The 17111-nt window shown below is 36.4% G+C and overlaps 1 protein-coding gene across 1 annotated transcript in view; it reads left to right on the forward strand.

Annotated features, from left to right (window-relative positions):
* Positions 1-13089, forward strand: part of LOC149424677 (dynein axonemal heavy chain 7-like) — a 39909-nt gene extending 26820 nt beyond the window's left edge. Inside the window, exons 44-65 of the mRNA XM_089631089.1 lie at positions 1083-1308; positions 1422-1567; positions 1641-1836; positions 1924-2152; positions 2259-2412; positions 4011-4370; positions 4455-4502; positions 5031-5172; positions 5264-5442; positions 5821-5984; positions 6091-6296; positions 6379-6524; positions 7030-7182; positions 7983-8112; positions 8254-8495; positions 8571-8727; positions 8812-8978; positions 10834-11068; positions 11156-11307; positions 11386-11523; positions 11655-11798; positions 12772-13089. Coding sequence (XP_089487215.1) covers positions 1083-1308; positions 1422-1567; positions 1641-1836; positions 1924-2152; positions 2259-2412; positions 4011-4370; positions 4455-4502; positions 5031-5172; positions 5264-5442; positions 5821-5984; positions 6091-6296; positions 6379-6524; positions 7030-7182; positions 7983-8112; positions 8254-8495; positions 8571-8727; positions 8812-8978; positions 10834-11068; positions 11156-11307; positions 11386-11523; positions 11655-11798; positions 12772-12978 — 3921 coding nt within the window. The 3' untranslated portion in view covers positions 12979-13089. The remainder of the gene's footprint in view (positions 1-1082; positions 1309-1421; positions 1568-1640; positions 1837-1923; positions 2153-2258; positions 2413-4010; positions 4371-4454; positions 4503-5030; positions 5173-5263; positions 5443-5820; positions 5985-6090; positions 6297-6378; positions 6525-7029; positions 7183-7982; positions 8113-8253; positions 8496-8570; positions 8728-8811; positions 8979-10833; positions 11069-11155; positions 11308-11385; positions 11524-11654; positions 11799-12771) is intronic.
* Positions 13090-17111: the final 4022 nt, after the last annotated feature.

Genomic DNA, 17111 nt, shown 5'->3' on the forward strand with positions numbered 1-17111 from the left:
ACTGTGCAGTATTGCACCCCATATTTCCCCAAATTAAATATTTTTTATGCTTTTATATAGATTATAATTTTATTGTGAACTATCTAAGTATGTGGGAAAAGTTTTAGTCGCCCCAATAGGACGGGCAATATGCTGATGCGAAAAAAGTGCAGCCCCCCAATCTTGGCGGCAGGTATGCCGATGGGTTAAAAGAAAATTATTTTTACAAAAGAATACGAATTTAAACGGATTTTGATTTAGTGATTGTGTTTTGTGCTGGTTGGTGTATGTCAGAATAATTAAAGACTGATTTAGTGTTGGTGTGTGAGGATTGTTGAATTATTTGTAGAAAGTCAGTTGTGATCTTAATTGTTAGAGGAGGCCTATGCCAAGAGGCAAACTGAGCTTCGGGATATTTTATAATAAACAAAACATTTCTAATATTAATGTACCTAATAGAAGTTCAGAATAAAAGGCTTATTATTATTATTATAGTTGTGATCTCATATTTTGGCAGAATCGTAAAAGGAAGTATTTGTGTGTGTGTTGTGAGTATTTATCTTTGACATATGTTTATAATAATAATTACATAGCATTTATACAGCACAGTTTTGTGTTTTTCCACTCAAAGTGCGCTTTGCCCTTCCTTACGGTTTTAGTTAAGTATTTAGGAATAACTTGTATTTTGGATATTTGTTGGTTGGTAATGGTACCCCAGATACAAACTAAATACAAAAAAAAAACATAGAACACAGAACCCTTCCTTCGTCAGGAGAATATTAAAAACTGGTAAAAACGGTTCTTCCGAAACCGGTAGAGTGAAAATAAAACAATAGTGGTCAAAAACAAATTTATGTGTTTTTTTTTTGTAAATTATGATGAGCCACAAAGTGAATGCTTTTTACAATTACTAACTAAATAACTCGGGTGGGAGTGGATCATAACATAATATGTGGCACGCAGTACAGATGTGGGGAGCAAATCTTGAAGTCGATAGAACACACCAGTTATCGGGAAAATTTGAAATACGAATTTGCATTTCCCGGTTTATTATTTAGTTTCTAAAAATCATTTTTAACTAACTGTTTCTTTAAACATTCTAGGAAATGAAACCTGATAAAGTTCCAAATCCCTCCGGACTGGGCACCATGGAAGATTACTGGGGACCTTCAAAGAAACTCCTCAATGATATCAAGTTCTTGGAAAACCTCCTCTTGTTCGATAAGGACAATATTCCTCCAGCTGTAATGAAGAAGTTGGAGACCGGCATCATGAAAGATGAACTCTTTGTGCCGGAGAAGATGAAGCAAGCTTCACTGGCTGCTGAAGGTTATTTGAATTCACATAATATACACATTATTTCTACGTGCAATAAAATAAAATAAATTATTTATGTCTTGATATAAATTGACTCTAATATATATTATTTTAATTAATTCTAGGAATGTGCAAGTGGGTGATAGCTATTTCTAAATACGACAAGGTGGCTAAAGTGGTTGGACCAAAGAAGGCAGCTCTAGCAGAGGCACAGGGTGTTTACAACACGGCCATGGCAGCTCTGGCCATCAAACAGGCCCAGTTACAGGCGGTAAATACTTTTTTATTACATTTTTTACAATATCTCTTGGCTTTATGATGTGAATTCGAATTTTATTAATTAGGTTCGAGACAAACTGGCAGTCCTAGAAGAGGCGTTAGCAGAGCAGAACCGACGGTTAAAGGCACTGGATGATGAAGTGGAACTGTGCGCCAACAAGCTGATGAGGGCGGAGATGCTGTTGAGTGGTTTGGGGGGAGAAAAGACTCGCTGGACGACAGCGGCTAAAAATTTGAGGGATAGCTACGGCCTTCTAACAGGTATTTTTGGAAATGCTGATAAACATTTAATTTCTTAGTAGAGTGGTGAGTTTTCTGTATTTTTACTATGCCATATTTCTTTCCCAGGAGACGTATTGTTAGCTGCCGGTGTGATAGCTTACCTGGGTCCGTTCACAGCTTACTTCCGGCAGACTCGCATCACTGGCTGGTCAGAACAGTGCATCAAATTTGGACTATACTGTTCATCTAATTTCAAGATGGTCACCATTTTGGGAAACCCAGTCACCATACAGCAGTGGAATATTGATGGCTTGCCCGCTGATGACTTCAGTGTTGAGAGTGCCATTATAATTAAGTAAGTGTTTATTTAGATATTTATTATGTTGCACATTAGCAAAAGGTACATGATTAATTATTGATTATTGTGGTTAGCATGCTCTAAATAATATATTTAATTTTAGGTCTGCAACTCGCTGGCCTCTGATGATAGATCCGCAAGGCCAGGCCAATCGATGGGTGAAGAATATGGAGAAAAAGTTTCATTTGAACATTGTTAGACTGTCGCAATCTGATTTTGCAAGGGTCCTTGAGAATGCTGTGCAGTTTGGTCAACCTGTAAATTAATTATTTCTAAATTTTGTATGGTATTCATTTTACGATTCATTATATGTAATTACAGTGGTGCCTCACACAACGAACTTAATTCGTTCCAGGAGCAAGTTCGTTATGCGAAAAGTTCGTTATGTGAAACGCGTTTTCCCATAACAATACATGTTAAAAAAAATAATTCGTTCTGTAGCATAAAATATGGTAAGATGACATAAAAAAAAGATAAATTTTTTGTAAGAATTTCTTCACGGCAGGAGCAAAGGTTTCCAGAATCCATTCGTTGAAGATAACTTGGGTCACCCAGGCTTTTTGATTGGACTTCCAATGGACGGGCAATTTGGACTTAATAACGTTATTTTTCTTAAAAATTCTTGGATTTTCAGAGTGATAAACCAATAGAGGTTTGATCTTGAGGTCTCCGCTGGCATTAGACGAAATCATAAGGGTAAGTCTGTCCTTCATGGCTTTGTGTCCTGGCAATTTCTTCTCTTCTTTTGTAATGAATGTTCTGCTCGGCATTCTTTTCCAGAAAAGACCCGTTTCATCGGCATTGAACACTTGTTGTGGGCAGTATCCTTCATCCATAATAAATTTTTGAAAATTAATAGAGAACTTTTCTGCTTCTTTTTTATCAGCACTGCCAGCCTCACCATGCATATTAACGCTGTGGATTCCATACCTTTTCTTAAATCTAAAAAACCACCCCCTGCTGGCTTTGAAATCTTCTTTATTATCTTGATTGCTGCTACTTCCAGGGATGTTTTTCTTTAGATCTTCATAAATTATCTTGGCCTTGTAACAGATAATATCTTGGGTTGTTACGTCACCTTTCACCTGCCTGTCCTTAATCCAAATCGCTAATAGCCTCTCCATTTCCTCGTGGATTGAAGATCTATGTTTTTCATTAAATAGTTTTGATACTCCTTTGGCTACTTTGGCTGATTTTATTGCATCCTTGTTTTTCAAAATGGTGAAAATGGTGGTCTTGTTGAGGCCAAACTCTTTGACGAGGTCACACTGTTTTACCCCACATTCACTCCTTCTAATTATTTCCTGTTTCATTTCAAGAGAAATCACCTTCCTGCTTTTTTTAGAACCCATCATATAAAAAAAATGTTGAGTTTATCTTAAAAGGACGACTGCCGTGATACGTGTGCGATTTAATTCGTAATGAAGAACGATTGCTGCGATACGTGCGTAAGTTAAGCATACTACGCAGTGACTAACGAGTCTAACGACTGCCTGCGCGGGAGGATGCAATTAATCGGCAGTGATCGTAGAAGATCGGGCGACTTCGTTGTGTGAAGCGAAGTTCGTTGTATGAATCGTGAAATGAACGAAAAGGAAGTTCGTTGTGTGCAGCATTCGCTGTGCGAGGCGTTCGTTGTGTGAGGCACCACTGTACTTTGTTCATATTTATTATATGACAAACTAGTTTCATTACATACTGACATCATCAGGGAATTATTTTTAATGAATAATTTAATTATACGACAAAGTATGTAATGTAATTACTTAATTTAATTGTGTTATTAATTATTTTTGTTTTTTAATTAACTTTATTTTTTGTCAAAATATTTTATTGAAAAGATTGTGATTTGTAGGTGATTTTAGAAAATGTGGGGGAAGAATTGGACCCCATGCTAGAGCCCCTCCTGCAACAGCAGACGTTCAAGCAAGGCGGAGCCACCTACATCAAGCTGGGGGACAACATAGTGGAGTACAACAAGGATTTTAGATTCTACATCAGCACCAAGCTGCGCAATCCGCACTACATGCCCGAGGTGGGGGTGCGAGTCACCCTGGTGAACTTCATGCTGGGGACGGACGGGCTGGCTAGTCAGCTGCTGGCCCGGGTGGTGGCGCAGGAGAGACCGGAGCTGCAGCAGGCCAAGACGGACCTCACCACACAGGGGGCGGAGCACCGCCGCCTGCTTCAGGAGATTGAACAGAAAATTCTCACAGTTGGTGTTATGTTTTTAAAACTTAAAATAAAATTAATTTCAACATTTCTCATTAACATCATATAACTTCTTTTAATTCTATAGGTTTTGTCTACGTCGGAAACATTACTTGAAGATGAGGAAGCAGTGCAGGTAAGATAGTAAATTGATCATCTTTTGCTGCCTTATTTGGTTGGGTACATAATATTATAGTGATGGGTTAATTCCCGGGAATTTATTGCTGTGGAAAATCCCCCAAACGGGAAATATAACGGGAACTTTTGTCTAAATGGTGAAATCCCTAAACAAACCATTGGGGTTGTCTCAATATATTTGCGACTGACCGATGAGCATTTGATGTCACGGTACATACAATGACTGGCACAGTTGTACTGTAGCACTGCCATTAGAATAATGAATTCTACTGAACTGTGTCTCATGTGACATTGTGCGACATGATTGTATAAATTTTATCCATGTTCACTTTGAAAGCTCATAACTTCGTCATTTTTGGAGATATTGAAAAACTAATTTTACTGTCATTATTAACTTTTCATCAACAAGACAAACCCAACTCAGAATAATTTTCTCAATAACAAAAATAAATTCCCGATCTGGGGTGCACATCACTAGATGGATATAATTATATGTAGGAATAAAAAATGACATTCATTTCTCCAGATTTTAAATTCGTCCAAAACAACTGCAGACGAAATTAGCCAAAAGCAATTGGTGGGGATGGAGACTGAACGGCAAATAGATAAAGCAAGAAAAGAATATGAACCTATCGCAGAACATGCAACTATATTATTCTTTCTAATTGGTAAGTATAATTATACAACTGCAAATCTTTTGATGGCGTGATAGAAATTATTGATTTGTGAAAGAATTTAATTGATTTCATTTATTTTTAGATGGACTCTCAAACATTGATCCCATGTACCAATATTCCCTGGGCTGGTTTGAGACTCTCTACTCTGCTGCAATAGATAACACTGAACAAGTTGAAGATATAAATGCCCGATTAGAAATTTTACGAAAGTATTTTACTTATTCTCTATACGCCAATATTTGCCGAAGCTTGTTTGAAAAGGTATACATTTAGGTCCGGTTGTTTCACAAAATTTGAACAATTCCTCAAATTTCAAAGTTAATTTTCCATTTCTGTCAACTATTCAAGTTCTGTGAAATGACTGGCCCGGGACGACACGGGAAATGGAATAACAAAACTTGAATAAAACATTTAACAGAATTTGAAAATTAACTTTGAAATTTGTTCAACACATTATATTATTTGAAATAACTTTTTAGATGTTGTCATAGATATGTACAAAACTCTCAAATTACATTGAGCTGAACCGAACCCCTTCTCCTACTTCTTAGTATTAGTAAAAAATTAAATAGAATGAAAGTCTTTGAGTTGATTTATTTATGCACGTTGATTGGCTAATTTTATTCTTATTTGTTCTAGGATAAGCTGGTGTTTTCTTTACTTCTTACTGTCACAATAATGCTTTTTGAAAAACGAGTTGAACTATCAGAATTCATTTTCCTGCTTGCTGGGGGAGCCCCCAAAAACATCACAAAGTGTCCTGTTGATTTCCTCACACCAAATGCATGGGCAGAAGTTTGCAAGTACTGGTTCACATTGTTCAATGAAAAAATATTAAAAAGTAGATCACTTAAATTTTTTAATTTTCAGAGAAATTTGCTTTGGGTAACCTAATTTGATATTTTTAAGGTTGAATGAATTCCATGATTTTAATGGTATACAGCAGTCTCTTACAAAGGACGAGGCCTGGGTGGATTATATTAACCTTCCAGAACCACAAGAATTTCCTTTTCCCGCTCCTTGGAATAAGAAGATAACTCCCTTCCAACAACTGCTCATCATGAGATGTGTGAGGCAAGATAAGATGGTGCCGGCTGTGCAGGTGTTCGTAGAGAGTAAGAATTTCATTATATTGTTATAAATGTTTATCCGATGCAAGAAAAGACATGGTTTAATGTATGGATGTATCTTTTAAAGAAACCATGGGGGTGCGCTACGTCGAGCCACCACTGTTTGACCTGCCTTCTTCCTACAATGACTCCCACTGCTGTATCCCTCTACTGTTTGTGTTGACTCCGGGTTCTGATCCCATGGGGACCCTGTTTAAGTTTGCCGATGATCAAGTAAGAAGATATAGTGATTTTTATATTGCTATTGTGATTATATCTTGAGAATTTGCTGCTCATACATTCATATATTTTGTGGAGTTACTCCTATCTGGATTGCACGAATAAGTCTTGCAACAAGTGAGAATTTTTTGCTGTGCAAACTTTTGAAATTCCGAAAATGGTCAGTGATACTACATCAAGTTCGCAAGTCACTTTTGGTTCGTGGGTCTCGGTTTGGTCAAACAGCTCTCATTATACAATCCATATAAGTTTGTACAGTGCATGATATTGGACTCCAGGTTAAATCATTCAGTATGTCGCAGAAAAGCTGATGTGTGGCAACTTTGCTAATTTTGTCAGCAGCTCTGGATTTCAGTTGCTGGGTATGCATTCTCAGTATATAGTTTGTTCCATTAGAAAAATTCTATTTTCAGTATTGTGGGTTGATTAATATATAGTTGTTGAGAAATTGAATCTTACGTAACATTTTGGAATAATATTTTGTGTATTATGTTTTCAGGGATTTGGTTCAAACCGCTTATTTTCATTATCGCTGGGACAGGGACAGGGTCCCATAGCCGTCAAGATGATTGATGAAGGAATCAGAAGTGGTACCTGGGTTATTCTTCAGAACTGCCATTTGGCCAGCAGTTGGATGCCCATGTTGGAAAAGGTACTTTAGATAGTCACTCAATTTGGGAGACGCCCCGGGAACCATTTATTGGATAACCATCACCCTTGCCATAGGTCACCCCACTAGGTGACTTGGCAGGGGTGAAGTTTGTCTGGGTCTTGGCGGCGGATGCTTTTGCCCATCTACTGCGTGGTGGGTCGGGTCGAGAGAAGACTGATTGAGGGAGACCTTTTAACCACTCCAGCTGGACTCTCTCGACCCATCGTCTTGCACCGCAGTGGGAGGGATGGATTCATTTGTCATCCCTGGACACACTAACCCCCAGATTCCTACCCACCCCTCACACATTTTTCCTTCAGAGATTTTTCTTCTTCATTTCCTTCCTCTCCTTCGTTTCCTTCCTCTCCTTCGTTTTCTTTCTCTCCTTCGTTTTTTTCCTCTCCTTCGTTTCCTTCCTCTCCTTCGTTTCCTTCCTCTCCTTCGTTTCCTTCCTCTCCTTCGTTTCCTTCCTCTCCTTCGTTTCCTTCCTCTCCTTCGTTTCCTTCCTCTCCTTCGTTTCCTTCCTCTCCTTCGTTTCCTTCCTCTCCTTCGTTTCCTTTAACAAACCCTCCACATAGTATCCCCAAAGATGACATAGGCCCTGAGGGAAATTATTTTCCTTAATTATTATTCTCCATTGATTTTTTAACCATCATATAATTTAATTTGCCTTAATATTGCACAATACATTTTTGTGTGGATTATGTACTTAATATTTGGCTAATTTATATAGCGCCATTTTCGTGAGAAATCACCTCAAGGGCACTCTATAATATGTATACGTGAAATGTGTTTTCTAGATATGTGAGGGGTTTCAACCGGAAACAACACATCCGGATTTCCGACTTTGGCTGACTTCTTACCCTAGTGAAAATTTTCCAGTTTTTGTACTACAAAATGGTGTAAAAATGACTAATGAACCACCCAAAGGTAATTTTTTTTTAAAATTCGATTTTACCTCTGTTTATTTCCGCATTACATGGCATACCTGCCTTATGTGACAGGTTTGCCTTCAACTATATTCTGAGACATATAGGTATATAAAATATATTACGAATTGTAAATTTGCAGGTTTACGTGCAAATATAGTGAGATCCTATCAGACTGACCCGATATCCAACCCCGAGTGGTTTGAAGGGAATAAGCAGCCAGAGAACTTTAAGAGACTTCTGTACGCGCTGTGCTTCTTCCACGCTGTAGTCCAAGAGCGGAGACAGTTTGGTCCCCTGGGCTGGAATATCCCCTATGAGTTCAATGAAACAGATCTCAAAATCAGCATCACCCAGCTCAACATGTTTTTGAATGAATACGAAGTTGGTGTCAATCCATTGTCATATCTAAAGTAAAAATAATTGTCATCTTTCATTAATTTGTATTGTTTTTTCCAGGATGTGCAATATGTTGCACTAAGATATCTGACAGGAGAGTGCAATTATGGAGGAAGGGTGACAGATGACTGGGACAGGAGATGCCTCAATACCATACTCAGGAAGTTCTACAATCCTCTTCTTGTGACTGATCCGGGGTACACATTTGAACCAACAGGTATTGTTTCCTTCTTGCCTTTGCACAACATACATACGGCATAAGTGCAATGTTTCCTTACCCCTTATGTGGTGTTCCGTGCAGGTACCTACTACGTGCCATCGGTGAAAGAGCACGGCGAGTTCATATCCTTCACCCGCAACCTCCCTATCACCGCCCCCCCGGGAGTGTTTGGTATGAATGACAATGCAGACATCACCAAGCATTACAGGGAAGCTGAACAGTTGCTGTCCACGGCTTTGCTCACACAGGTTACAATTTTTTGATAACAGAACAGTAGATAGTAGATATCAGAAATAAATTCCAACCATTCCAGGGTTCGGCAACTTCACGAAAGATAGAAAAAGAGCTAAAATAAATAAAGAATTCAATTTCTTTATAACTTCAAAAAAATTTATTGTTCAAATAAAAGGGTTTGGAAACAATAATTGAAATTCATATTTTTGAAACAAGCAGGGATATAAAATAAGCACAAAGATAAGGTAGGAATTACAAAAAGGTACTTACCCACTAATACATTGGTAAAAATAGATTATGCTCGATTACAAATACAGAGGATAGAAAAGGAGAGAAAAAGAAATGAGACAAAACGCAACACGACAAGAATTACATATTTTCGTTTTTGTACGTACTTTAAAAATATTCTTTTAAAGCATTACTTTGAAATTTTTGTTATATCCTGGCTGTTTTTATACGTATCTAGAAGAGAGTTACAGAGTGTGTAGGCAATATAGTTGAGAGATTTTATTTATTTTATATGTATTATTTTTTTAAATCATTGTACCTTTAATAACATGTCACGCATATTTTTTTCCTTATTTCATGTACCAGTACATATTTTCTATTATCCACTCGAGTGATTCTTGGCACAAGTTTGCAAAAACATTTTGAGCAATCTCTTGTCATAACGTGACACATTTATGAAACCTAAAAATATGGGATAAACGGAGAAATGGAAATATGGAAGAAACAGTGATATTTAGGTGGATTCATTGGCTTTAAACCGCAGTAAGCAGTTCAGTTATGTTTCAATATTAATGTTTTGAGGAATATTATTATTTGAATTGAATGTCCAATTCTAAAACCGAACACTCATCGCTTGAGTGATTATATTGTCTTAATTTATTGTTTTTTCTTCTATATCTCTATTTATATATCTCTGTAATATCTTCGTTCATAACCATATTTTTGAGATTGTTGAATCATGAAGGATGATAATCATATGCATTATTTTTACATGCTTTCTTGAACATCATTGTAGGATCGAACCGTGAGTATTCTTGCTTTTATTTAGGTAATTTACAATATCTCACAAAAAATTTTGTGCACTAGTGATATTTTATGTATCCATAAATTTTATTTGGACATTGGACACTGAACTCCATTATTGACTGAGCGTAGCAAAGTCCTGTTTTAACTCGACTATTTGGCATTTCATCTGTCTGTAAATTTGTTTGTTACATTCTGGTTCAAGATCAAGGCCGTGTTGGATACTATATTTTTATCCTGCCAAAGTTTGTGGTTGATACTAAGAGCTGTTAAGTCAGAATAATCAACATTATGGTACCTACCGGCCTGAAGAAAGTTTGAACAAAAAATTGTCATTACGATGGTGAAATTTCTTTGTACAAATTGTTCAATTAATTTTTTTTTAAATCTTACATAAAATATATATGGTTTATATTTGATTAGATAGCTATTTAAGTGCCTACTTACAAATCTTATGATTTCGAGAAATTGTTTGTTTTGTTTTATTAAATAATATAAAATTATAAAAATACTTTTTTGGATGCGAGGACTGTTCACAGAATTACTAGTATACATTTATAGTTTGTATTTAATCATTTACGGCTTGATTAATACATTATTGTTAAAAAATTAGTACCATTATAAATGTTTCAAATGCTTGTACCCAGATTGTTTTAATTACCATATTTTTAATTCATTCATACCCATTTCATGCTTTCTAAGGACCTGTATGCCAAACATTTGGTGAGTATTATTAAGTTGTTTAATCTAGTAACATTTTGTACAAGGTGATTAAAAAAACATATTGGCTGATTATAAGAAATAATAAATCATGATTATATGTGTATCATTATAAAGGAAACATCATCGAGTGGGGGTGGAATAACCCCTGAAGAGGAAGCCATGGCACTCGCACTGCAGGTCATAGCCCGTCTCCCCCCACGGGTGTTGACGGGAGTGTCCCATGAGGGAGACATCGAGGCCTCCCTCATGACTCCACTGTCCATCGTGGTGGTGCAGGAGGCGGCCCGCTTCACCCGCCTGCTCCACGTCATGACCTCCAGTCTCAAGGCTGTTGTGGGCGCTGTCCAAGGTAATGCCCATCACATAGATACCACTGTTCAGTGTGGGCACTTGGTGAGATGGCTAAACATAACCTACATTCCCTCATTCATTACAGGAGTCAGTGTGCTGACGGAATCCACTGAGGAGGTGCTGACCAGCATGGTGCGCGGGAAGATCCCCACCCTGTGGGCCAAGAGCAGCTATCCCTCCCTCAAGCCCTTCTCCAGTTATGTGGAGGACTTCTTGCAAAGAATGCACTTTTTGCAGGTACAAACGAACATGTCTTGTTGACTACCCAATATACATCTCGATTGTTTGTTGTTTGAATATATTTCCTCATTCCAGCACTGGCACACGCACGGACCCCCGGTGGTGTTCTGGCTCTCCGGCTTCTACTTCCCTCAAGCCTTCCTCACAGCAGTACAACAGAGCTATGCCCGCAAATATAAGATACCCATTGATCAACTGGCCTTTGATTACCTAGTAAGTTAAACAATACCTTTTACACCATATCGATGAAACATCATTTTAGTTTGAGGTTGATTTTGATTCTTAATAGAAAGACCTTGCATCTAAGCTAGAAAAAACTAAGCTTGCATATTTATTTTCAACAGGTTCAAGATGAAACTGATTATGAAGATAACCCTCCTGAAGGATGTTACATCATGGGACTGTTTTTGGAAGGTGCTCGATGGGATAAAGACGAGCACATTATCGATGAAGCCCTGCCTAAGATTTTATATGATGTTTTCCCAATTGTAAGTGTATAAATATTGGCCACCTCTATTGCAGCTTATCTTCGACGCACATTGTACTTATCGTACTTACTTTACTGTTTAAAAAAAGAAAGACAAACATTCCTGGGTTACGAATAACCTATTTGACAATATTTGAAAATCTCCTACTACCACCACAGTAAGCGGAAAATGTTGCTTGTGTTGTGATGGAGGACTTAGCTAACTGAGGAATTGAATACAATATGACTGGGTGGGACCCAAACGAGATGCCAACTCAGCCACCGACCGGTCGAATCATATTATAATAATATTCATTGTGTATATTTCCATTGTCCACGACTACATTATTTAACTTAATTCTGTAACAAGGCCCAGTTTTTGTTCGCAAAAATTCAAATGTAGCATTGGCGTCAAATGGAATATTGTTTTTTTGACATTTGAAAGGTCCCCATTAAACGCCGATTCTAGGTGCATTTCAGCTTTCTATCAAATTGTAATAAGCTAACAAGCATAACAACATTCTCTGCTGATCATAATTTGTTCAAAAGCTGACACAGACTTGGAATCGGAAATTAACAGAAGCCTTTTAACTGTAAAATAAAAACAAAATGGCGTTGAATGGACATTTGATGACAATGTTGCATTTGATTTTCTGCGAAACTAGTGGGTCAAATAATTTTCTGTATCAAATGTAAAATTAAAATAAATAATTTCAACCGTCCAAAGTACTTAAATTAGGGACGGGTTGTTTCAAGAAATTTGAATAATTCATCAAATTTCAAAGTTAATTTTCAAGTTCAGTTAAAGTTCTATTCCAATTCTTATTATTTCAGTTCTGCGAAGCATCTCGCCCATAATGATATAATAACAGAACTTGAATAGGACTTTCACAAAACTTGAAAATTGACTTTGAAATTTGATGAATTGTTCAAATTCTGCGAAATAGCCCGTCCTAAGTGGATCTAATTCATCTATTTATAATTTTACTAAACAGATTTGGCTGGTCCCCATGAAACGAGAAGATCTTCCTGTAGGAAAAACGTACGACTGCCCTTTGTACAAGACGGGAGACAGGAGGGGGATTCTGTCAACCACGGGGCACTCCACCAACTACATTCTGTTCATGAGGCTCCCCACCTCGGCGCCCCCCGACCACTGGGTCATGCGCGGAGTAGCTCTTCTCAGTCAGCTACCGTATTAGTTACCCCGCTGTAATGCGACTGAGAAAAATTGAAATTTGACTATTCATATTACACTACAAACTGGCTTTGTAATAATTTTATCTTTATCTAATATACATTATTTGATAACAAAGAGTCATACAAAAATGCAATTTTTTAAATATTTATTTACTTTAATAAAAAAAATGTTTTTTCTCTTACTGATCCGTTATTTAAAGTTTGTATGATATTCTATGATATTTTCTTTTGTCAATTGAGTCGTAGATGTCCAAAACTCGCTCTGGAAATTTCTGCTGGTTTTGATTAATTCACAAAGAAGTACATAAGTAAATAAAATTTTAATATTTTTTGCTAAATATCAAAAGAATAATGTGTAATTATTTTGTTATGTAGCATGAAAGGTATATTTATTTATATTCAAGGTGTTCCAAACAGTTTTTCGTGACTATCTCCGGATTTACGATTGATTCCAGAGCAGGTTTTGCAAGTCCACAACTCAAATATAACTGAGCCAATTTCAACATAGTTAAAACTGTCTTTATTAAGTCAAGTATTGTTTAATAAGTTTGTTTGGACACATACACCAATCGGTTTCAGTTCAGCCTGAACTTCCTCATTTTTATAAAAAACTTACTAAAATTATTAACATAGAGAATTACAGTAGGAAACATAGAAGAGAGGGAGGGTGGGAGGCGAGGAGGAGGTAGGTAAGAGAGAGGAGTAACATATTTAAAATTGGGCTATTCGATGAACCAAATAATTAATTTCATAAAAAAATCCGCATAAGTAGGTACCTACGTAATATTATGACATCATTGATTAGGTACTATAATAATAGAAGTTGAGGGTGCCTGTGGAAGACATAGCCCCGGGGGTATAACTCCGATCGAATTTGGAACTGAAATATTGTGACGTCTTATAGCCTAACTATATCCACCAATGAAAAACTCTGAAAGTTTATTCCATAGACTTTCAGAGTTTTTCATTGGTGTACAGTATAATAAGTAGGCTCCGAATGAGAATTGTACTGTCTATATATTGGCATATTTATGGTTTCTTTTAATCAATTTTTTCATACAAAAAGCCCGAAGATATCGATTTAGTGAGTGGTTTATTTATGCCTAGCATGATCAAGTGAATCACAATCGGGGTCGGAGTCGTGTCGGGTCATGTTAAGAGACAGAATAACAGAATAGTATGAATGTGAATGAAGTTAGGAGTGGTTGCCGAAACAGAAATGTGTGGCGGTCCATCCTCTCTGCCTACCCCTGTGGAGAAATAGCATTTTCATGTAAGATTATCTTTATTTATATTTTCATGATGGAGTTAGTTAGGTACTATAATATTACAAAGTCGAAACAAAATAATGGTTGTAAATCAAACAAATGGTTGTTATTTGGTTACCATGGAATCTTACTAAGTACACAACTAATAACAAATGTCAAACAACGCGAATAACTAATTTGTTTTAGAAACAGAATAACAAAGTGACACATTTCATGTATTAAGGTTTTTGTGTTAAGGTTTTACTTACAGTGTTCCAATTTGCGTAAAAGGCTAGGCAGAACGGGTAATTTGTGCTAAAAATACATATTTGTGCAAAAATTTCAAAGAATTCAGTTAAATCAAAACCACATAACAATATTTCTTAAATGAATGTAATGTGTTTGAAGTCATTCTAATATTATTGTTTGTGTTTTGTAGTAGGTAAAATATGCTTCATACGGGAAAATTCAATAAAATTCCCCTGAAGAAAAGAGGAGGGTCGAAAACAAGTAATGATGATGGTAAAACATCCAAACTTCCCCGACTCGACCTCAAATATTTGAAGCCGAGGGCAGAACCTGTATTTTCAATACCAAAAGAATTGATTTGCTTATCTGTTCCACCCAAGAAAATAAAAGCAAAGCAATCGAGACAACGCAATGAAAAAGGTAAATTTAAAATACGGTGATGCAAATTAATTATTTAATTTTTATAGTAGGTTAAAATATAGAATTCCGCTGCATGCAAAGGCTCTTTAAAAAACAACACTTGATTTTAACTGAAATATCTAATGGAGGGTTCCATGATATTTCATCAAAATGACATTTAAACACACCTAAAAAGTGATATAGAGTCATTAAAAGTTATGAAACAAAGACCAGGTTAAATAGTTACATTTGTAACCTAGCCTATTATGTAGAGTTATAATAGTTACCAATGTAACTTTTATAACTTATTATGTAGAGTCATTAAAAGCGATGAAACAAAAACTAGGTTAAATAGTTACCTATGTAACCTATTTAACCTAGTTTTTGTTTCATCACTTTTCATGACTTCATACCACTTTTTGTAGGTGTGTTGAACTGTCATTTTGATGAGATACCCGGTCACTCTAATGGAGTTTAATTCGGAGGTTTAAGTAAACATGCACAAAATACATTTTTAGGGTTTAGTTTAGGTTATTTTAATAATTCCTAACCTCAAACATTGATTGAGGAAAAATGGAACTTTAATTCATCTTTTAATTCAATTCAATTCAATTCAATTCAATTTGTTTATTAATTTCAAAAACATTACAAAGTTTTTCATTTCAAAGCGTTTTTAAAATAATTTTTATAATAAGAATTAAAAGATCAATATTTACAGTGTGTATATTAACTATATCAGTGATAATAGAGCTTGCCTTTTAAAGGAAGCTTCATTGATGGCAAACATGTCGATATCCGAATTTATTCTGTTCAACAGCAAGATTGCTCTCCCCACAGGCATGACCATTGGCAAGTTAGTTCTGCAGGCCGGGAGATAAAATAGTCTATGTTGTCGGTGACGTAGATAACCATCGGGAACATAGAAATGAATGCTCTCCATGATGACCGAGTTTTCAAACCATCCACGAATCAGTCTAAAGAAATGTGTAGCAATGCGCACATCTCTCCTGACCCGTAGATAGTTCATTCCGAGCATACCCAAAAGAAAGTCAGTGGGATAGAGCCACGGGTAGTAGCCATACTCCCTCATGTAGAGAAATCTCAAGAATTTCTTCTGAACTCTCTCCAACATGAGAGAATACTTAACCTGGTGTGGACTCCAAATCACCGACCCACTTTCAAGTCTACTCCTTACTAAGGAATTAAATAAAACTATAAGCACCCGGTTATCTCTGAATTTCCTTGCAGTGCGTAGAACAAAGCCCAGAATTCTAAGTGAAGTGCTACATGCCGCCTCAATATGAGCATGAAATGTCAGTCTACTATCAAACATGATTCCAAGATCCTTCATTGTCGAGACACGTTTTAAACTTCGGGCGTCCATTGAATACCGGTAATACCAGGTATGACTCGCCCTAGTGAATGACAAAATTAAACATTTAGAAACATTAAACTCAATCCGATTTATTTTACTCCATTCAACAATTCTATTAATGTCTGACTGGAGTTGATTGCAGTCTTCTAAATTTAGTATTTCTAAGAAAAGTTTTAAGTCATCAGCAAAGAGAAGAAACCTAGAATGCAGAATTACTTCTGAAATATCGTTTATAAATATGGAAAAGAGGAGTGGGCCTAAATTACTGCCTTGGGGTACCCCCGATCGTACAAAGAAATGGTTAGATTGGAATAGTCCATGAGACACAAACTGTTTCCTGTCTGCAAGATAGCTAGCAAAAAAAGTAAGTAGTCTTATGGAGAATCCTATTGTAGCCAGTTTATTGAGTAAAACGTCGTGATTTACAGTATCGAAGGCCTTTGAAAAATCATTGTATGAACAATCTACTTGATGGCCTTTGTCTAATGATTTAGATACGTAATCCGTAAACACCAATAGGTTGGTTTCTGTCGATCGACCAGTACCATCTCCATCTCCCCTCACATAAATAGTTATTTCTTGTAGTAATTAAGTTGAACCCAAGTTATATTTATAATATTTTTTTCGTATAAAACGTGAGGCGGAATTCGACAAGTTTATCAAAGATAGCTTTGTGTAATAGTGTACCGTATCGTAGGACTACTGCGAGGTTAGAGGGGACTGCGGGCAGGTGGTACAAACTATTTTAAACCAATTTGAACCACTATCAGTGTACACAAACACATTCATACTTGTGACCTTTAAATTGATTTGCTTGTACATATTTTTAATAAATATATTGTCTTTTTTGTAATACTTATTAGTT

The sequence above is a fragment of the Hesperophylax consimilis genome, chromosome 4 (genome assembly GCF_061612785.1).
Source record: "Hesperophylax consimilis isolate HC1 chromosome 4, BYU_Hcon_1.0, whole genome shotgun sequence".
NCBI lineage: Eukaryota > Metazoa > Arthropoda > Insecta > Trichoptera > Limnephilidae > Hesperophylax > Hesperophylax consimilis.